Source organism: Dasypus novemcinctus, chromosome 15 (genome assembly GCF_030445035.2).
Source record: "Dasypus novemcinctus isolate mDasNov1 chromosome 15, mDasNov1.1.hap2, whole genome shotgun sequence".
Classification (NCBI taxonomy): Eukaryota; Metazoa; Chordata; class Mammalia; order Cingulata; family Dasypodidae; genus Dasypus; species Dasypus novemcinctus.
Window position 1 is genome coordinate 19,197,009 of NC_080687.1, and position 22,504 is coordinate 19,219,512.

Genomic DNA, 22,504 nt, shown 5'->3' on the forward strand with positions numbered 1-22,504 from the left:
CTCCACTCAGCTAACATGGAGTTGAAGAAGGTCAACCACCACAACATGGAGCCTAGAGTGTCTACAACTAGAAGCGGGAAGAGTGCATCCAGTACCCATGTGGAATCTAAGCCCTCACTTGACATAGGTGTGCAATGGACACAACCAATCCAATGTCCACAGAGAAAATGTGGAATGGGTGTGGGAATGGTAGCCATGGGGGCTGCTGGTGTGGGGAACGGGAGGAAGAGATGAGATGTGGAGGCGTTTTCGGGACGTGGAGTTGTCCTGGATAGTGCTTCACGGACAATTACGGGACACTGTAGATCCCCCCAGGGCCCACTGGATGGAACGTGAGAGAGTCTGGGCTATGATGTGAACCATTGACTATGGGGTGCAGTGATGCTCAGAGATGAACTTACCAGGTGCAATGGATGTATCACGATGATGGGAGAGAGTGTTGCTGTGGGGGGAGTGGGGGGCGGGGGCGGTGGGGTTGAATGGGACCTCATATATTTTTTTAATGTAATTAAAATAATAATAATAATAATAAATAAATATTAAAAAAAAAAAGAAAAACAAAAAGACAACATGAACCATTTTTCATCAAAAAGGAGATATGTGCATTTACATTTTTTTTTGCCTGAGCTTTATATGTACCATGGCTTCATTTAACTTGCCATAGCCTGCCCCAAACCAATCCCACTCCCTGATTTTCCCCTGCTTCACCTTTAGCTGCTGGGATCAACATGGGACGTTTATGGTGTTGTAAAAATGTACCCTAAGCAATCCTAGGGATGATTTCCACTTAAACCAGGATGTGAATGGCACCACGAAGCTCTCGAGTCTAGGACCGTGCAGTGTAGGGTCTGGGAAACCACAGGGGTGGGCCTTTCCTAGAAACACCGGCTGTAGCTGTAAAATTCCCTATCAAAGAACCAACACTCCCCACCCGTCCCACACTGGAAGGAGACTATGTATTTTCTTACCATCTGCCTTCTGTTCTCCACAAGGTTGATGCCAACAATTCCCAAGAAAGATCCAAAGCCCAGCTAAGACCAAATGAAAAACAAAAATAGGAAAAAAACTCCAGGTTAGCATGTCTGGCAACTTAACACTGGCATTTAACAGTCAATAATGCCCATGAGACTGTCACCATTTATCAACCATCCAATCAAATGTGCTAAAGCTAGCCACTTCCACTGTGTGAAAAGCCAACCACTAAACGGCAGGTGGGTGCATCCATTTTTGCGTGGGGTTCTCCTGTTCATTCAGAGTTGGGTGAATGGATAGAGTTCAAAAAAGCTGAAACACGACATTGCTTTCCTTCTCAGTTCAAATATTTTTAACAAATAAGTCAGTTCAGCTCTTAGTGAAAGGATGTTATGCCCAAGGCACAATACCTTCATGGCGTCTCAGAGCTCCCATTACCCATTCTCGTCAGGTTTGGTTGTGAGGTGAGACACCCACTCAACTTGTCTCCTACTGGACCTGCCTCCAGTCCCAGCATCAGAGCATTATTTCTTTAGGTTAGACAGGAGGAAAGTAAAACGCATGTGGTTCTCCAAAGAGGAGTTACACAGAAATCCACTGACACCCTCTAACGCCCGATTAGAGATGAGCAGTGAAGTCAACAAACAAGAGGAAATCCTGACAAAGGAGAAGAAAGGTAGAAAGACACCTCCCCCCAGGGCTCTGCGGGGAGCAATCCCAGGGCAGGAGGGGCCAGGAAAAGGAACAGAAAAAGGTGGAACACTGCTAGGCTGAGAGGACAGAGCCCAATGAGGAGGCTCTTTTGAAGAATTCTCTTGTTCCATGTGTCAGCCTCAGCTCTTGGCCTCCCCAAAGAGAAAGCAACTGCTGGTTTAGTGAGGAAAATAAACACGGTATGTTCTTATCCTAAAACTAAGCATCTGAGGGTCTGGACATTTCAATCCCTCCACCTGGATTCCTAGCCGGCACAGGTGTGCATGGTTCTGTCACTCCCATTTGGTAGAATTTTTAAAAAGTATTTCCCGTTAGTGCTAAGAACACTGAGTTTCAGCAATGCCCCACTGAAAAGGCTGTTCCGGGAAGCCAAGGGAAATGCCTTGCCCAGACAATACATAGCTACTGAACAGAAACTTCTGGAGTAAGAGCCACAAAATCTATAGGGTGAGTTATACTCACACAGTGGGTAACTGTCAAAATGAATGAATGAATGGCTGGGTGCCAAGTGTAGACACTCTGCCTGGGGCATCCTGACAGGCTGGCTTGGTAGTGTGGGAGTTTTTAAGGATAAAGTGTCAAATTTAATGCACTAAAAAGTATGCATATTTACGCCTATAGTTATGTCTTTATCTGTAATTATATCTATGGTGATATGCATGTATGCCCACATGTTGTTTTCTCCAACAATTTAAGAATTCTCAGAGAAGAAGAAAAGGTGAACATTTTTATCATGTAGAGCTTAAAAATATCACAATCCGACTATGCAGTTCAAAAATATCAAAATTCCAAAATAAATGTATTAAACATAACTAGGGAGTTTTGCTAAGTTTCAATTTTTGGATTTAAACTTGGGTGAATTTTTCATAGAGTCAGAAACTTGAATACAGGTTTCCAGGGAGTGGGGATGGCTAGGACAGGGGGAGTTAAAGCTTAAGTAGTTCAGAATTTCTGTTGGGGGTGATGGAAAAGGTATAGTATTGGATGATGGTGATGATTGCACAACGTTGTAAATGTGATTAATACCACTGAATTATATGTCTGAGTGTGGCTAAAGGGGGACATTTTAGGTTGTATATATGTTAATACAATTTTTTTTAAAAAGCAAAACCTAAAATTGGGTAATTTTTTCCAAAATGCTAGGGTGTTTCCTATTCATATTCTAGCCCATTTCTCCCTGAGATCAATTCATTCCTATAGATCTCTAAGTGGGAAACAGGATCTCCACAAAAGTTTTTTTGTTTTAACTTTATAGAAGTTACAGGTTCACAGAAAGATCATGCAGAAAATACACAGTTCTCATATACTAGCCCCCATTTTTAACATTCTGCATTAATGCAGTACCTCTATTATAACTGATGAGATATTATTATTATTATTATTGTACTATTAACTATAGTATAGGCTTTACATTATGGTTCACTGTTTGTACAGTCCTATGGTTGTTTTTTGGTTTTAATTTTGCTTTAAATTTGTATTCTAGCAACATATATACCACCTAAAATGTCCCCTTTAACCACATTCAGATATATAATTCAGTGGTGTTAATTACTTTCACAATGTTTTGTTACCATCACCACTATACATTACCAAAACTTTTCCATCACCACAAACAGAAACTCTATACCAATAAAAAATTAACTCCCCATTCCCTACCCCCACCCCAGCCCCTGGTAACTTTCCACAGAAGTTATTTTCAACCACATTTTTGTTAAGGTAATTTCATTTGTCCTCTTCCTAGTTTACTTTCACAACTATCTCCATTAAAGCTAATTTCATTCAGGTCAGTATAGTTTTAATTCACTCCTACAATACCCATTTAAGTTTTGAATGTAACTTTAAGATGGGAAGTCTTAAATAACTGAAGCGTCAAGGACAAACAAACTACTACTCAATATTGATCTTGATATAGTGCAAGAAATTGTGGATGATGGATCCTCAAAACCACTAGGCGGCCAGAAGACAGAGTAGAGAGTGGCAGGGTGCACACGTCCTCCAGAAGTGGCAGGAAGACAAGCAGGCTTGGTGGTGCAGTGGGAGCAATGAGGGAGGCCTGTGAGGGTGGCCTTGTACGGGAGAGCAGCAGGGAAACAGCACAGGAGGCCTTGCCTGGTGCAGGGGGAAGCAGCATGGATGGCCCATGAGGGAAATCCTGCTGGGCATAGGCAAAGAGGATAGCCAGAGGCAGGGCTTGGATTCCAGAGGCCAGGAGACTGCAGTACATCAAGGAAGTAGTAGAATGGGGAGGTTGAAAGACCACCCCGGGGGAACCAGCTCTTTGGAACTGGTCTTTGCCCCATTCATGGGTCCCTAGCCAGGTTCTGATCAGTTAAACATGGGCAATTCTGAAGAATTAGAATAAGGTGAAACAAGTGCCAAAGAAGAGTCCTATCACAAAATGAAATAACCACAAAACCCTAGACAAGAGAGAGAAACTGACCAGAGTAAACTTATAAAGATAAGCAGATGCTAGACACCCGCAAAAAATCACAAGCCATACTAAGAAACTGGAAGATATGGCCCAACCAAAGAAACAAGCAAATAAATTGGAAGAGATGCAGAATTTGGAAGTAATCAAAGTTGTTCATACATATCTCCTAAGCCAATTCAAGGAGATGGGAGAAGAGATAAAAGGTATTAAGAGGGAAACGGACTTTGGCCCAGTGGTTAGGGCGTCCGTCTACCATATGGGAGGTCCGCGGTTCAAACCCCGGGCCTCCTTGACCCGTGTGGAGCTGGCCATGCGCAGTGTTGATGCACGCAAGGAGTGCCGTGCCACGCAAGGGTGTCCCCCGCGTGGGGGAGCCCCACGCGCAAGGAGTGCGCCCGTGAGGAGAGCCACCCAGTGTGAAAAGAAAGAGCAGCCTGCCCAGGAATGGCGCCGCCCACACTTCCCGTGCCACTGACGAAAACAGAAGCGGACAAAGAAACAAGACGCAGCAAATAGACACCAAGAACAGACAACCAGGGGAGGGGGGGATATTAAATAAATAAATAAATAAAATCTTTAAAAAAAAAAAAGGTATTAAGAAAACACTGAGTGAGTATACAAAAGAAATTGAAAACATACATAGAAAAATAATGGCTATTATGGTAATGAAAGGCACAATAGAAGAGATTAAAAATACACTAGAGGGGAAGCAGATGTGGCTCAAGTGATTGCACTCCCGCATCTCTTACTGTCTCTCTCTCTTCTTGTTGCATCATCTTGCTGCTCCAGCACTCCTGCGTGGGCCAGTACTCCGGTGGGAGACCAGGAGAGACACATCCTTCAGGACAGTGAGGGGCAGAGAGATGAAGAAGCCAAAATGAAAACCGTGAGTTACTAACCCCCACAGCCAGGAATGGAACTCATCTCCCACTCTCAAGGTGAACAGCCCAGATAAAACCAGTGGCTCACTGCAGCCAGCTGAGAGGGGAACAAACGTCTTCCTCCCTTGGAAGAGGGAGAACATGGCAGAGGGCAGAGAGTAGTTTCTTTTCAGTGAATTTGGCCAGCAAAGCCTGCTTTGAATCTCAGCTCTGACCAGACCAGAATCATGGCCAAGTGGAGGTTTAAAAAGACACCTCCGTGGAAATATTTGCCAGTGAGTGCCATCTGCTGGCTGGTCAGGAAACTATAAAGAGAAAAACCACTTTTAGGAGTCTCTCATCTCAGGGTCCTTGGAGCAGATATGTGTCCCATTATTGAGTCCCTGGCCTTATCTTGACAACTTAAGCTGGGTAATTTTAAAGACTTAAAATAAGCTGAACCAGAAATCAGAGAAGAGCCATGAAACAAAATCACTAGGCAAGAGAGAGAATCTGACCATCAGACTAAAGTCACTAACATATTCAGATGCCTAGACATCAGTGAAAATTACAAGTCATATTAAGAAACAGGAAGAGATGGCCTAGCCAAAAGAATAAACCAAAAATCTTGACAAGTCACAGGACTTAAGTCACTGATAATCACACAAATCTCCTAAATCAATTCAATGAGTTGAAGGAAAATATGAATAAAGAATATTAAGAAGACACTGAGTGAGCATAAAGAACAATCTGAAAGTCTTCAAAGAGAAGTAACAGAGCATATGGGAATGAAAGACACAATGGATGAGATTAAAAATACACTGGAAATCCAGCAGTAGAAGATGGACTGTAGTTAACAGGACAAATATGAGAACATTATCTCAATAACTATAATATATGTATAATACTAACACAGGGTGTTAATAATAAGGTGGGTTGGGGGAAAATACACCAAATGTAGTAATATTTTGAAATGCTATTTCAAAATTTGTAGGCAGAAGTTTTACAATAGTGTAAGGTGTCATTGGTGGGGTGATGTATGGGAGCCCTGTATGATGATATGCATATTTGTTTTCTAAGTTCACAACTTTTACTATACACTTATTGTTCATGTATGTTCATGTATGAATGATATACTTCAAAAAATTTTTATTTTCAAAATTAGTAAGAGATTAAAATATTCAGAGATAAACAGAAACTTATAGAATTTATCAAAAAGAGGCCTGCCTTACAAGAAATACTAAAGGGATTTCTGCAGGATGAAAGGAAAAGATAGGTGAAAGAGGTATGAGAGTGTAGAAATGAAGATTACTGGTAAGGGTAACTAAAAAGGTAAAAAAGAGAAACAAAAATAAGATAATGACATATAAAGGCCTAAAGATAAAATGGTTGGAGTAAGTGCCTTTACAGGAATAAAACTGAATGTTAATGGATTAAACTCCCCACTTAAGAGACACAGATTGACAGAATGAATAAAAAATATAAGTCATCTAATTGCTATCTACAAGAAACTCTCTTTAGATCCAAGGATACAAATACACTGAAAGTAAAAGGTTGGAAAATGATCTTTCGTGCAAACAACCAAAAAAGCGCTGGGTAGCTATATGAATATTGGACAAATAAACTTAAAATGCAAAACTGTTATGAGAGATAAAAAAGGATGCTATCTATTAATAAAAAGGGCAGTCTACCAAGAAGAACAGTCAAATATTTATGCACCTAACCAGGGAACCCCCAAAATATGAGGCAAAACTGAGAGGAGAAGTAGACACCTCCACAATAACAGTAGAAGACTAATACACCACTCTCAGATCCATCTAGACAGAGGATCAGTAAGGAAACAGAGATCTTGAACAATATGATAAATGAACTAGACCTAACAGACATATATAGAATGCTGCACCCAAAACAGCAGGATATACATTCTTCTTGCATGCGCATGGATCATTCTCTGGGATAAGTCACAGAACGAGTCTCAATGAATTTAGAAAAACTGAAATTATATAAAGCACTTTCTCAGACTACAACAGAATGAAGGTGGAAATCAAAAAAGGGCAGAGGGAAGAGGATTTGGCTCAAAGGATAGAGCATCTGCCTACCTACCATATGGGAGGTCCAAGGTTCAAACTCAGGGCCTCCTTGACCTGTGTGGAGCTGGCCCATGCACAGTGCTGATGTGCACAAGGAGTGCCGTGCCATATGGGGATGTCCCCGGCATAGGGGAGCCCCATGTGCAAGGAGTGCACCCCATAAGGAGAGCCACCCTGTGCAAAAAAAGTGCAGCCTGCCCAGGTGTGGTGCCGCACACAAGGAGAGCTGACACAGCAAGATGATGCAACAAAAAGAGACATAGATTCCCAGTGAACACAGAAGAACACACAGCGAATGGACACAGAGAGCAGACAACTGGAGGAGAGGGTAGAGAAATAAATAAAAATAAATAAATCTAAAAAAAATAACAATAAAGTCATAAAGACTCTAGAAGATAGGTTACCAGGAGATAGAATGGGGGTAGAGAAGGGAGAGCAGATGCTTAATCTGTGTAGAATTTATAACTTGGTTGATTGTAGTGGTTTAGGGGTAGAGAGAGGTGATGTAGTATGATGATAAGAGTGTAGTTGGCAGTGCAGAGGTATGTGGATCTGTGTGGTTGAAGCAGGAGGTTTTGGGTCATATTTGTTACTAGAAGGAAAGCAAAGGATAAAACATAGGATTGTTTAACACAATGAACCCTATGGTGGGACTGGGGTTAATAATACAAATTGAAGAATGTTCTTTCAGGATCTAAAACAAAAGTATGTCACTAGTATCAGGTATTCATGATACGGTGGTATATGGGGGGAAATGCACCTAAAGCAAAATATGGACTATAGTTAACAGCAACATTTTAATATCCTTGCATCAAATGTAACAAAATGTTACTAATGTTAAGTATCAAATAATGGGGGGTGGGGATGGGAATGCTGCATATTTTATTCTTAGAAAAGTGCTTTATGTCACAGAAACAAAATTTCCCTGTAAGTTATACTGTTTTATATGGCCAGATGTCTAGACAAAACAGGGCCTTTTAAACAGCTTGAATGTTTTATAGATACTTCTTTGGGATATAAATGCAGTCTTGTTGCCATAAATATGTTTTCTGGATAGGCAGAGGTACGCAGTAGCTAACAAAATATTCAACTTCCCTCCTGGGGAAGTCCTGGTACTTGAATAAGATGGCCAAAAGGTCTGGAATATATAAGCTTGCTAATAAAGGAAAATGGGCTAATAAGCCAAGCTCTCCAACTCCATGCTTGTATTTACTAACCTTATTCCTGTAATAATGAAACTAAGTCTAATTGTACTTAATGCCTAAGAGTTACCTCCTGAAAACCTCCTTGTTACTCAAATGTGACTTCACTCTGAGCCAAACTCTGTAAATAAACTCCCTACCCTTCGCACCCTCCCTGATGTGGGAAATGACTCCCATGGATGAGTTTCCCTGGCACTGAGGGATTATTACCAAGTATTAATCAGCAAGGGAAGCGAACTTGGCCCAATGGATAGGGTGTATGCCTACTACATGGAGGTCCCGGGTTCAAACCCTGGGCCTACGTGACTCGTGTGGAGCTGGCTCACATGCAGTGCTGATGCGTGCAAGGAGTGCCCTGCCACACAGGGGTGCCCCCGCATAGGGGAGCCCCACATGCAAGGAGTGCACCCCTAAGGAGAGCCGCCCAGCGCAAAGGAAAGTGCAGCCTGCCCAGGAATGGCGCCGCCCACACAGAGATGTTCAATTAAAAAAAGAAACACAGATTCCCGGTGCCACTGATAAGGATAGAAGCGGTCACAGAACACACAGCAAATGGACACAGAGAGCAGACCGGGGGGCGGGGGAGGGGAAGGAAGGGGAGAGAAAAAAGAAATCAGAGATACATTTGGAAAAAGACCTTAATCAAAAGGGGAAATACCAAATAAAATAGGTTTTTATGACTACGAGATTTCAAAGTGAGTTGAGACATCATTCCAGAGGTAACACTTATGCAGGTCTCAGGCAGATTTCACAAAACACCACAGTAAACAAAGTCGCAAACAAAAGTGCTCCCGAGAGCCCTAAGGATGTCCAGACACCATAGGCAAGACAAACAGCCACCCAAGATTGATAGCCCCTTGGAGGGCTCTATCTGGGAATATATGAAAAACTATTTACCCCATATTACATAGTTTCACTCATTTGTAGATCACCTAATCATGATTCTTCTGCTTCTTTTATTTGAACCTATAAACTTCAGTATACTTGTTAAGTAATGACTCAGGGATTTAAAGCTCTCAGCTTCATCCTATGCCAGTGGAGCCCTGAAACCCAGCAGATCTGCGGCCAACTCCTACTTGCGCCAGTTCTTCACACATGCCCTGGACACTAACAAAATGATGATGAGGGACCAGCCTCTCCCAAAAGCGAAGAGTGTCTTCAACGACAAGCAAAACAATTCCATTCCTCAGTCCCACAATATCTACATCTCTTCTCAGCCTGAAGCAGTCAAGGTGAACATCATCCCAAATCCCTCAAGAACGAGAAATGAACGGTAATGAGGGGCAAGGAACATATAACCATTGACTACCGCAGATTTGCTGTTATTGTAGTTAATATCTTCTGTTTTAAGTGAGTAACTTATAACATCGAAATTTTAAAAATAAATTTAGAATATGTTTTTTAAAAACCACTAAGGAAAGACAAGCTGCCTCGGGAGCTGTTCTGCGGTTGGATTTGACAGCTCCACTTCCCAAAAATGCGGGAGGAAAAGACTGTTGGGCACCAACTTCAGCTACTGATGCGTAAAATCAGTGGGCTACAGTATAATCCTGAGAACAGCTAAGGTTTGAGCCTGTCCAGGTCAGAAAGAGGCCGGGAGCTGCCATCTTAACTCCAGCCTGGCACGAGGGGAAGCGGGGCGGACTGAGAATCCCAGTGCTGGTGGGGACCGGCTTCTTTCCATCCAGGTCAGATTGTAGGTCTAGCCTAGCCTCCAGCCCCACTTCTGGGAGGGAGGAAGCTGGGGGGACCTGCGCCAGCCTCTTCGGGAAATTACTGGCCAAGCCGTGGAGGCTGGTGATAGTCCTACTTTGGTAGTGCAAGCTGCCCCGGGAGCTATTCTGTGGCTGGAATTGGGAGCTCCATTTCCCAAGAGCAGGGGAGGAGAAGATGGTTGGCCACTGCTTTCAGCTACTGATTAGTGGACTTGGTTGGCTAAGAGATAACCCTGGGAACACCTGGAGTGTGAATCTGTCCAAGTCGGAAAGAGGCCGGAGGCTGCCATTTTGACTCTACCCCCAGCCTGACGGGAAGCCCGACTGACTGAAAATCACAGTGACCATGGAAATGGTTTCTTTCACCTAATGGGACTGCAACTATAGCCTAGGCATCAGCCCCACCTCTGGCAGGGATGAGGCTGGCGAGCCCTGCACCAGACTATCCAGGTAACTGCACAGACTGAATAACAGGAAGCCTACCGGGGCAACTGTGGTAATCTTAGTCCCACACTGCATAGATTGCTGCCCACACCTGCAGCTCCATCCCTGCCCCAGGCAGGGCAGAAAGGGGTGTGAAGCCTCATCAGTCTCTCTGGGCAATTACAATCTAGGCCTGCACGACTTGAATTATTCCACACAGCTGTGACTCTGCCCTATCCCTGGCAAAGGAGAAAGTTTGGAGAAGCATTATCGGTCCCTGGGGCAATGAGGACAGCTTAAGCCTCCACAGTTTATAGCACCAAATACATCCTTGGCTCCTACTGCACAACCAGCAAAGGAGAAAGGGCAGGAAACCCTAAACTAAGAGAAAAACTGCGCACAGAATAAATACTCTAGTAAACGAGATGCCAAGACACCAACAAAAAATTACAATCCACACCAAGAAAAAGGAAGCTATGGCCCAGTTAAAGGAACAAGATAAGTCTCCAGATGACATAAAGGAGTTCAGACAACTAATCATAGATGTTCAAACAAATCTACTTAATAAATTCAATGAGATGGCTAAAGAGATTAAGGATATTAAGAAGACATTGGATGCATCTCTGACAGACCTGGAGCAGTTAATGTCTGCTGCTAACGTTTCCACTATAGATGCAAGTAAAAGAAGGTCCTCATGCTTTTCTGTCTGTCTGGTTGTGGCAGCCAAGATTGAATGGGGGAATACAGGAAATTCCAAAATCATGGGGAAGGGGAAATAAATCTTTGAAACTCAGAAATAAACTTAAAAACAGCAAGTAGCCTTTTTACTTCACAAAAGGAAAAAAAAAAAAAGATTGCCTTGGATATTTTTGGCTTTTACATTTCCATATACATTTTAGAATCAGCTAGCAATTTCCACCAAAAAATTAAACTGAAATTTTGAATAGGATCTTATTGAATTAATAGATCAATTTGGTGAGAATAGTCTTCCTTATAAAATCGAGTCTTCTGATCTGTGATCATGGCATATCCCTCCTTTACCTCAAAAATATTCCATGTCTTTCATTAGATTTATTCCTAGTTATTGTGTTTTTGATACTATTGTAGATATTGTTTTCTTTAACCTTAGTTTTTTATTTGTGTCTTGCTGTTATACAAAATCATTAATTTGTATATTGACGTTGTGTCCAGTGACCATGCTAAATTTAATTAATCTAATATTTTAAATATTCTTTTGGATTTTGTACATGTACATTTGTGTCATCTGCAAATAAAGAGTTTGATTTATTCCTTTCTAAAAAAAAAAAGACATTGGATGAGCATAAAGAAGAATTTGAAAGCATACATAGGAAAATAGCAGATCTTATGGGAATGAAAGGCACAATAAGTGAAATTTTAAAAAACGTTCAAATCACATAATAGCAGATTTGAGGAGGCAAAAGAAAGGATGATGAGCTTGATGAAATGGTCTCTGAAAGTGAACATACAAAAGAAGAGATGAAGAAAAGAATGGAAAATTTGAACAAGTGTTTCAGGGAACTAAGTGACAGCAAAAGGTGTGCAAACATAGGTGTTATGGGTGTCCCAGAAGGAGAACAAAAGGAAAAGGGTGCAGAAAAAATATCTGAAGAAGTAATGGTAGAAAATTTCCCAACCCTATTGAAGGACATAGATATCCACGTCCAAGAAGCACAACATACTCTCATCTGAAAAAATCCAAATAGACCAACTCCGAGACACGTACTAATCAAAATGTGAAATGCCTAAGACAAAGAGAGAATTCTGAGAACAGCAAGAGAAAAGCAATGCACACATATAAGGGATGCCCAATAAGATTAAATGCTGATTTCTCACCAGAAACCATGGAGGCAAGAAGACAGTGGTATGATATACTTAAGATACTGCAAGAGAAAAACTTCCAGCCCAGAATCTTATAACTGGCAAAATGAGGGTGAGATTAGAAAATTCACAGATAAACAGAAACTGAGAGAATTTCTAAGAAAGAGACCAGATTTTCAGGAAATGCTAAAGGATATGCTAGAGCCTGAAAAGAAAAGACAGGAGAGAAAGGCCTGGAAGAGAGTCTAGAAATGAAAATTATATCAATAAAAGTAACCAAACAAGTGGAGAAAATAAAATATGACAGATAAAATACAAATAGGAATAAACTTAACCAATGGTATATAGCACTTGTATTCAGAAAACTGCAACTCAATGTTAAAGAAATCAAAAAAGGTCTAAATAACTGAAAGAACATTCCATACTCATAGATTGGAAGACAAAATATCAAGACATCAATTCTACTCAAATTGATATACAGATTCAATGCAATCCCAATAAAAATTCCACCAGCATTTTTTTTCAATTGAAAATACGATTATCAAATTTATTTGAAAGGGTAAGGGATCCTGAATAGCCAGAAATATCTTAAAAAGGAAAAGCAAACTCTCATCTCCAGACTTTAAATTACATTATCTAGCTATAGTGGTAAAAACAGCATGGTACTGGCATAAAGACAGACCAATGGAACCAAATTCATGGTTCAGAAATAGACCCTCACATGTATGGTCAAGTGATTTTTGACTAGCCTGTCAAACCCACACAGCTCGGGCAGAACAGTCCATTCAACAAATGGTGCTGAAAGAAGTGGATATCCATAGTCAAAAGAAGGAAAGAGGACCCCTATCTCACACCTTATCCAAAAATTAACTCAAAATGGATAAAAAACCTAAAAATAAAAGCAAGAACCATAAAGCTTCTAGAAGAAATTGTAGGAAAATTATCTCCAAGCCCTGGTGGTAGGTGGTGGATTCTTAAAGGAGATAAGAGGAGAACTGAGATGGACTACTGATGTTTAATGTATATAGAAGTTTTAATTAGCTTTAATATATAGAGTGGATGCTAATTAACAAATAGTAACAGCTAGTTTATAAATGGGAATATGGCTGAAAATGGTAGTCTAGGGATATAAATACCACTTGACGGTACACTAGAGAATAATCTAGGAACTGAGTAGCACAGTAAACCAAGAGGTGGCTGAGAATTGCAGTTGATGGTACAGAAGCAAGGTGTCCTTTGTGAGCTAGAGCAAATGTACAGCACTACTGCAGGGTGGTGGGAATGTGGAGAAGCTTGGGAAAAATACAGATGGAGCGACCTATGGACTGTGGTTAGCAGTAATAATGTAATATTCTTGCATCTATGCCAAAGATGTACTGTGTTGATAATGGAGGAATATGGAAAATGTGTGCCAAATGTATACTATGGACCTGGTAATAATAGAATGATATTATCTTTTCTCTAACAAATGTTCCACCACAGTGTGGTGTGTTGATAGAGGGGTGTTGTTTAGGAATTCTGCACATGTGCATGATTGTTTTGTAAGTTTTAACTTCTTTCATAAAAATATATTTTAAAAATAATATGAGGGTAGGTTGGGGGAAAAATACACCAAATATAAGATAAGGACTATAGTAGTAAGATTTTGACAATATTCTTTCATAATTTGTAATAAACATCTCATAACAATGCAAGGTGTAGGTGGAGGGTTGATGTATGGGACCCTTGTATGATGTTATGCATGTTTGCTTTGTAAGTCCACAACTTTCACTATACACTTACTGTTTATGTATGTTCATATATAAATGATATAAAAATAATAATAGGGTGGGTTGGGGAAAATATTTTGGTGTGTAGTAATATTTTGACAATGCTCTTTAATCATTAATTAAAAAGGTTTAACAACAGTGCAAGGTATTGGTGGTAGGGTGTTATGAGAGTCCTGTATGATGTTATATATGTTTGTTTTGTAAGTTCACAACTATTACTATACACTTATTGCTAATGTTTGAGTGATACACTTCAAAAAAAAATTTTTTTTAAACCACTAGAGAAAGCCCCAAGCCCTCTGCAGTTCCAGTCCTCCCTTTCTGCCCAAGACAAGACAAAAAATTTCCTTTTATAAGGCAGCATCTCCAAAATTTCATCAGGCTCATGCAAATTTACCAACAAAACTTTTGAGCAAAGACATTATTTATATATGTTTACTCATAAATTTTATGCCAGTAGATAATGTACATTTATAAGGAATAGACTAAGTAGGAAAAAAAGGATAATATAATGATGAAAAACAATATTTATAAAATACTCTTAAATATTGAGTTCTAAAAATCTTTTCACCCTTGCTAAAAATGTTTTCAAAATTATTAGTAATCTTGATAATAATTTTAGTGGGAGTGATGTGATCAAATAGGGGTCATCTTAAAAAGTCAATTCAACACGTTAAGATACAGCAACTCAAAGTTCCGGCCTACTTCAAAAGCGTCACAGCTGACAAAAAGGGATTTCCACAGAGGCCCACTGTACACAATGCATTTGGGACAAACAGTGGATGTGAATTCGTGTTTTAAAAACTCTTCTTGAGAGAGGAGGCAAGATGGCGGCTGAGTGAACTTCCCGGTTACTAGCTCCTGGAGGGAATCGGCTGGGAGGCGTCGGAGACTCCTTGGGACCGGGCTGTTTCGGGATTTTTCCTGGTCCCAAGGTGTTTAGACATCGATTTGGAGGGAAGGTAACAGAGAGGATCCATCCGTGAAATATACACGGAGATCCCAGCTACGTGTGGAGGATTCCCTCCTTGGGTAGGCAGAACCGAGGCAGCTAGCACCGCGCCGAGCCCCGGCGGACGGCGGCCAGGGTAGCCTAGCTGGGCCGCGGTGGGCAGCGGGCAGGGGATCCGAGCCACGCTGCGGCGGGCGGCGGGCGGGAGAGCCGAGCTGAGCCGCACTGCGCCGCGGCGGGCGGCGGGCAAGGGAGCCGAGCCCAGCCGAGCTGGGCCGCGGTAGGCGGCGGGCGGGAGAGCCGAGCCGCGCTGCGCCGCGGCGGGCAAGGGAGCCGAGCCCAGCCGAGCTGCGGCGGGCGGTGGGCGGCGGGTGGGAGAGCCGAGCCGCGCTGTGCCGCGGCGGGCGGCGGGCAAGGGAGCCGAGCCCAGCCGAGCTGCGGTGGGCGGCGGGCGGGAGAGCCAAGCCGCGCTGTGCCGCGGCGGGCGGCGGGCGGGGAAGCCGAGCCGGGCCGAGCCCAGCTGAGCCGCGGAGGGTGAGGGGGCCGAGCCCAGCCGAGCTCAGTCGAGCCCAGCCGCGCCGCGGAGGGCGGCGAGCGGGAGAGCCGAGTCGCGCTGCGCCGCGGAGGGTGGCGGGCAGGGAAGCCGAACCCAGCCGGGCCCAGCTGAGCCCAGCCGAGCCGCGGCGGGCGGGGGACCCGAGCCCAGCCAAGCCTAGCCAAGCCCAGGCAAGCCCAGCCGAGCCGAGGAGGGCCGGGGACCGGAGCCAGCCGAGCCCGGCCGAGCCCAGCCGAGCCTGGCGGCGGGGTTTCTGTTCTTTGTTTTTTTGTTTTTTGTTTTTTTTTCTGTTTTTTTTTTTAATTTTTAATTTTATATTTGTTGTTGTTGTTGTTTTTTTTTAATCCTCTCTTTCCTGTCCCCAATATTCCTCTTATACTATTTTATCTTAACAATACAATAGGTCCTACAGGAAATACCTCACATTTGATGGGTTTCCTCACCCTCCACTGCCTCATTTTTCTGTGAATAGATTTAGCCTATCTACACTATCCCTTTTCCCCTACAACTTGATATCCTCCACCATCTGCTATCTCTCCTATATTCCATCTCCCTTTCTTTGATCTGCAAAGTGTCTAACTCTTAATTTCTAATACCTTTGTTTAGTTTTCCATCTGGTATTCGTCCCTGAAACTATTACCTTTCTTTTCTCTTTCCCTCTCTCACGGAAACAATAGCCTCTTAGTACATACCACATTCCTCCCATATTCAGTCGTCTACCTCATTATAGGTACTTTCCTACTACTATAACTCTACACAATTTACATGATCTAACCTCCATCCTCCCAGAACTCATATTGTTGCTTTGTTAACATATATCACCAATACTACTTCACACTTTTTCCTCCCTTACACAATTGCCTTTCCCCAGCACTAATACTTTCCTTTAAAGTGAGCTTAACTAGCAATAAGAAATTGGAATAAGAAGAACAAAGTGACAAAGAGAAGATATAACACTTACGCAAAAACAACACCTAATTAATCTCCAAGACTAGACAAAGAAGCTAAGGAACTGATTAAACCCGTCAAGAAAAAATGTTGACAAGACAGCAACAAAAATCTACAAACCAAACCAGTAATCAGGAAAACATGGCTGAATCCAATCAACAAACTGAAAATCAGGAAGGGGGGCAGGACTTCGCACAAGCAATGAAAGATCTCAGAACATTTATCACCGACAAATTTGATGAAGTAATGAAAGAGGTTAACAGCGTGAAGACAACACTTGGAGGGGAAATTGCAGACATGCGCAAAAAAATAACAGATATGATGGAAATGAACACCACAATTCAAGAAATCAAAAATACACTTGCAGCAAATATCAGCAGACTAGAAGAGGCAGAGCAGAGAATTAGTGATGTGGAAGACAGTGCATTGGAAATCAAACAGATAGTAGAAGTGGTCAATAAAAAGGTAGAAAAAATCCAGATAGGACTTAGGGACCTGAATGATAACGCAAAACGCTCAAACATACGTATTATAGGCATTCCAGAAGGAGAAGAGAAGGGAAAGGGGTCAGAAGGAGTGTTGCAGGAAATAATGAATGAAAACTTCCCAAATCTACTGAAAGAGACAGATGTACATATCCAAGAAGCACAGCGCACTCCACTGGTCATAAACCCCAACAGGCCCACCCCAAGACATATACTTGTCAAATTATCCAATGCTCAAGACAAAGAAAAAATTCTAAAAGCAGCAAGAGAAAAGAAAACCATCACATACAAGGGAATCTCCATAAGATTAAGTGCTGATTTCTCATCTGAAACGATGGAGGCAAGAAGGCAGTGGTATGATATAGTCAAGGTACTAAAGGAAAAAAATTTCCAACCAAGAATACTCTATCCAGCTAAACTAGCATTCAAAAATGATGGAGAGTTCAAAATATTCACAGATAAACAGAAACTGAAAGAGTATATCAACAAGAAACCTCCCCTTCAAGAAATTCTTAAGGGAATTCTGCAGGAAGAAAGGAAAAAACAGGACAGTCAGAGATGGAGGAGAGTGTAAAAGCAACAAGAAAGACAAAAATAGAAGGGGAAAATAAAATAATACAAACAAAATATAACAAACACAAATCCAACCAAAATATGGCTACCATAAATAACGCTCTAAACGTAATAACACTGAATGTCAACGGATTAAACTCACCTATCAAAAGATTCAGACTGGGACACTGGATAAGGAAATACAACCCATCTATATGCTGTCTACAAGAGACACATCTTAGACCCAGAGACTCATGGAGGTTGAAAGTGAATGGCTGGAAAACAATCATACAAGCAAACAACAACCAAAAAAAGGCAGGAGTAGCTATATTAATATCAGACAAAATAGACTTTAAATGCGAAACAATTGTGAGAGACAAAGAAGGATACTATATTTTAGTGAAAGGGACAATCTGTCAAGAAGATCGAACAATCATAAATATTTATGCTCCTAACAAGGGCGCCTCTAAATATGTGAGGCAAACGCTGGAAAAACTAAGTGAAAGAATAGATGCATCTACAATTATAGTGGGGGATTTTAATACACCACTATCAACTCTGGACAGAACATCTCAAAAGAGAATCACTAAAGAAACAAAACATTTGAACAGTATATTAGAAGAGCTGGATCTAATAGACATATATAGATCACTACACCCAAACACAGCAGGATATACATTTTTCTCAAGCGCACATGGAACATTCTCCAAGATTGACCATATGCTAGGCCACAAAGAAAGGCTTAATGAATTCAGAAAGATCGAAATCATACAAAACAGTATCTCTGACCACAGTGGAGTGAAGCTGGAAATTTGCAAGGGACAGAGACCCAGACTCCACACGACAATTTGGATATTAAACAGCACACTCTTAGAAAAACAGTGGGTCAAAGAGGAAATCTCAAAAGAAATCAATGACTACCTTGAAACAAATGATAATGATAACACAACATACCAAAATTTATGGGATGCAGCAAAAGCGGTACTGAGAGGGAAATTTATAGCCATAAATTCATATATCAAAAAAGAAGAAAGAGCAAAAATTGGAGAACTAACTGCACTTTTGACGGAATTAGAAAAACAACAACAAAGTAACCCAACAGGAAGAAGAAGGAAGGAAATAACAAAGATAAGAGCAGAACTAAATGAAATAGAAAATAAGAAAGCACTTGAAAAAATAAACAAGACCAAGAGCTGGTTTTTTGAGAAGATCAACAAAATTGACAAACCTTTAGCGAGACTAACAAAGAAAAAAAGAGAAAAGATGCAAATACACAAAATAAGAAATGAGAAAGGTGATATCACCACTGACCCCACAGAAATAAAGACTATCATAAGAGGATACTTTGAAAAACTATATTCCAACAAAAATGACAATTTAGAGGAAATGGACAAATTCCTAGAAACTCATAAGCAGCCCATACTGACGAAAGAAGAAATTGATGATCTTAAACCAATCACAAGCAAAGAGATAGAATCAGTCATTAAAAATCTCCCAACTAAGAAGAGCCCAGGGCCAGATGGCTTCACAGGTGAATTCTACAAAACATTCCGGAAAGAACTAACACCAATCCTGTTGAAACTATTCCAAAAAATCGAAACAGAAGGAACACTGCCTAATTCCTTCTATGATGCCAACATTACCCTAGTACCAAAGCCAAACAAAGACACCACAAGAAAGGAAAATTACAGACCAATTTCTCTAATGAACCTAGACGCAAAAATACTTAACAAAATACTTGCTAATCGTATTCAACAACACATTAAACGAATTATACACCATGACCAAGTGGGATTTATTCCAGGTATGCAAGGATGGTTCAACATAAGAAAATCAATCAATGTAATACACCATATAAACAGATTGAGAGAAAAAAACCACATGATTATATCTATAGATGCAGAAAAGGCATTTGACAAAATACAGCACCCCTTCCTGATAAAAACACTCCAAAAGATCGGAATACAAGGAAACTTTTTGAACATGATAAAGAGTATATATGAAAAACCAAAAGCCAACATTGTTTATAATGGCGAAATCCTGAAATCCTTCCCTCTAAACTCAGGAACAAGGCAAGGATGCCCATTGTCTCCGCTCCTATTTAACATTGTCTTGGAAGTACTTGCTCGAGCACTGAGACAAGAACCAGATATAAAAGGCATTCAAATTGGAAGGGAAGAAGTCAAAATTTCATTATTTGCAGATGACATGATCCTATATATAGAAAACCCTGAGAGATCTACAATAAAGCTCCTAGAACTCATAAATGAGTTTAGTAAAGTCGCAGGTTATAAGATCAATGCGCAAAAATCAGTAGCATTTCTATACACCAATAATGAGCAAGATCAGGAGGAAATCAAGAAACAAATACCATTCACAATAGTAAATAAAAAAATCAAATACTTAGGAATAAATTTAACTAAAGAGGTAAAAAACTTATACATCGAGAACTATACAAGATTGTTCAAGGAGATCAAAGAAGACCTAAATAAATGGAAGAATATTCCCTGTTCATGGATAGGAAGACTGAATATTATTAAGATGTCTATCCTACCAAAACTGATCTACACATTCAATGCAATCCCAATAAAAATCAACACAGCCTTCTTTAAGGAACTAGAAAAACTAACTATGAAATTTATTTGGAATAGAAAGAGGCCCCGAATAGCCAAAGACATATTGAAAAAGAAAAACGAAATAGGAGGAATCACACTTCCTGACTTCAAAACATACTACAAAGCTACAGTAGTGAAAACAGCATGGTACTGGTATAAGGAGAGACACACAGACCAATGGAATCGAATTGAAAGTTCAGATATAGAACCTCATGTATATAGCCATATAATATTCGATAAAGCCACCAAACCCTCTCAACTGGGAGAGAATGGCCTATTCAACAAATGGTGCCTGGAGAACTGGATAGCCATATGTAGAAGAAGGAAAGAGGATTACCATCTCACACCTTATACAAAGATCAACTCAAGATGGATCAAAGACCTAAATATAAGAGCCAAGACCATAAAGACCTTAGAAAGCAGTGTAGGGAAACATCTACAGGACCTTGTAATAGGAAATGGCTTCATGAATATCACACCAAAAGCACGAGCAGCAAAAGAACAAATAGATAAATGGGACTACCTCAAAATTAAAGCCTTCTGCACCTCAAAGGAGTTTGTCGAGAAAGTAAAAAGGGAACCCACACAATGGGAGAAAATATTTGGCAACCATATATCTGATAAGAGACTTATAACTTGCATATATAAAGAACTCATATATCTTGAAAACAAAAAGATAAACAACCCATTTAAAAAATGGGAAAAAGACTTGAACAGACACTTCTCCAAAGAAGAAATACAAATGGCTAGAAAGCACATGAAAAAATGCTCCAAATCTCTAGCAATCAGGGAAATGCAAATCAAAACTACAATGAGATACCATCTTACTCCCATAAGATTGGCAGCCATGAAAAAAACAGTAGAATACAAATGCTGGAGAGGATGTGAAGAAAGGGGAACACTCATCCATTGCTGGTGGGAATGCAGAAGGATCCAACCATTCTGGAGGACAGTTTGGCGGTTTCTAAAAAAATTATCCATAGATTTGCCATATGACCCAGCAATACCACTGCTGGGTATATACCCATCAGATCTGAAAACAAGGACACAAACCGATATATGTACACCAATGTTCATAGCAGCATTGTTCACTATCGCCAAAAGTTGGAATCAATCCAAATGTCCATCAACAGATGAGTGGATCAATAAAATGTGGTATATACACACAATGGAATACTACTCAGCTGTAAGAACCAATATACTACAATCGCACGTGATAACATGGATGAACCTTGAGAATCTTATGTTGAGTGAAGCAACTCAGGCATTGAAGGACAAATACTATATGACCTCAATGATATGAAATAAGTTAACTGCCTCAGAGAGCTTGAGTCTGGAAAAGTGGCTTACAGGAAATCGGGGGGTGGAGGAAGGATGTGAGTTAATGTCTGCAGGGGTGGAATCTGTGATGAGCTGGCGGTAAGTATGAGCACAAAGAAGGGACAAAATGGGGGCAAGGGGTTACCTTCGGGTAGGGTTTTCTGGGTTTGAGGGGGGCTGGGGATGGGAAGAGGGGTAATATTGTCCAAGAAATAGGTGGGAGGGAGGGGCAACATACGAATATGGGAGAGTGTCAGAAGTTCGTTGAGAACTAAATGTTGAGTAAAACGTATCAAAGTATAAGTAGGAGGGTTACCTGGTTAGGACGCTCAGGGGGTATGGTCTGATGCGTGACGGACTCCGGAGGGAATAGCTGAAGGCTCATTTTGCCAAGGTGGGTTCTACCATTGGGTGGGGTGGACCCATATCCTGGGGAAGACTAATGCCGTTGAATAGAGAGAACTGTATCTCTCGTGAGAAAGGACGGCTCCCAGGGCATTAGATTGGAAGGCGTTGTGGGCCCTAAGGGGAGGGGAAAACGGATGTGGAATGGATGGAACAAAGGTAAATAAGGGGGCAAAAGAGGAGCTATGTGAGAGTACATGAGGATGAATATAAAACAGCTAATATTACACCAAAAACATATAGGGGATGACAGACTAATAATGAAAACCATAAGACAAAACATAGGATAACTAAAAAATTTAGAAAACTGTACAGCCTAAAATATGGACCACATAGTAAGCACAAATGTCACCTTGTTTGAAAACTATAGTGTTGGAATCTGTACATCAGTTTCAGGAAATATGATATGAATAAGTTAAAAGATTATTGCTGTCCAAGGGGAAAGGTTTTATGGTGGATCTGGGGAAATACTATATATTGTATATATGAATTTCGGTGATCTAAGACTCTTCTGAAGCTGACATTATGTTGGGATTCACTTTACGGGAAGTTTTCGATCACAGAGTGGTTCAACAATGGCAGCGGAGGAATACTGATATGGGATGTTATTGACAGGATATATATGGTTGACAGGGAGTTATACAGGGCATATGCCC

At 41.0% G+C, this 22,504-nt stretch overlaps 1 protein-coding gene and 1 pseudogene across 1 annotated transcript in view; one reads left to right on the forward strand and one right to left on the reverse strand.

Moving 5' to 3' along the window:
• TMEM255B (transmembrane protein 255B) overlaps positions 1 to 22,504 on the reverse strand; it is a 99,454-nt gene that overhangs the window by 71,946 nt on the left and 5,004 nt on the right. Inside the window, exon 3 of the mRNA XM_071208119.1 lies at positions 969 to 1,031. Coding sequence (XP_071064220.1) covers positions 969 to 1,031 — 63 coding nt within the window. The remainder of the gene's footprint in view (positions 1 to 968; positions 1,032 to 22,504) is intronic.
• Positions 11,023 to 11,156, forward strand: LOC131273584 (small nucleolar RNA SNORA31; annotated as a pseudogene).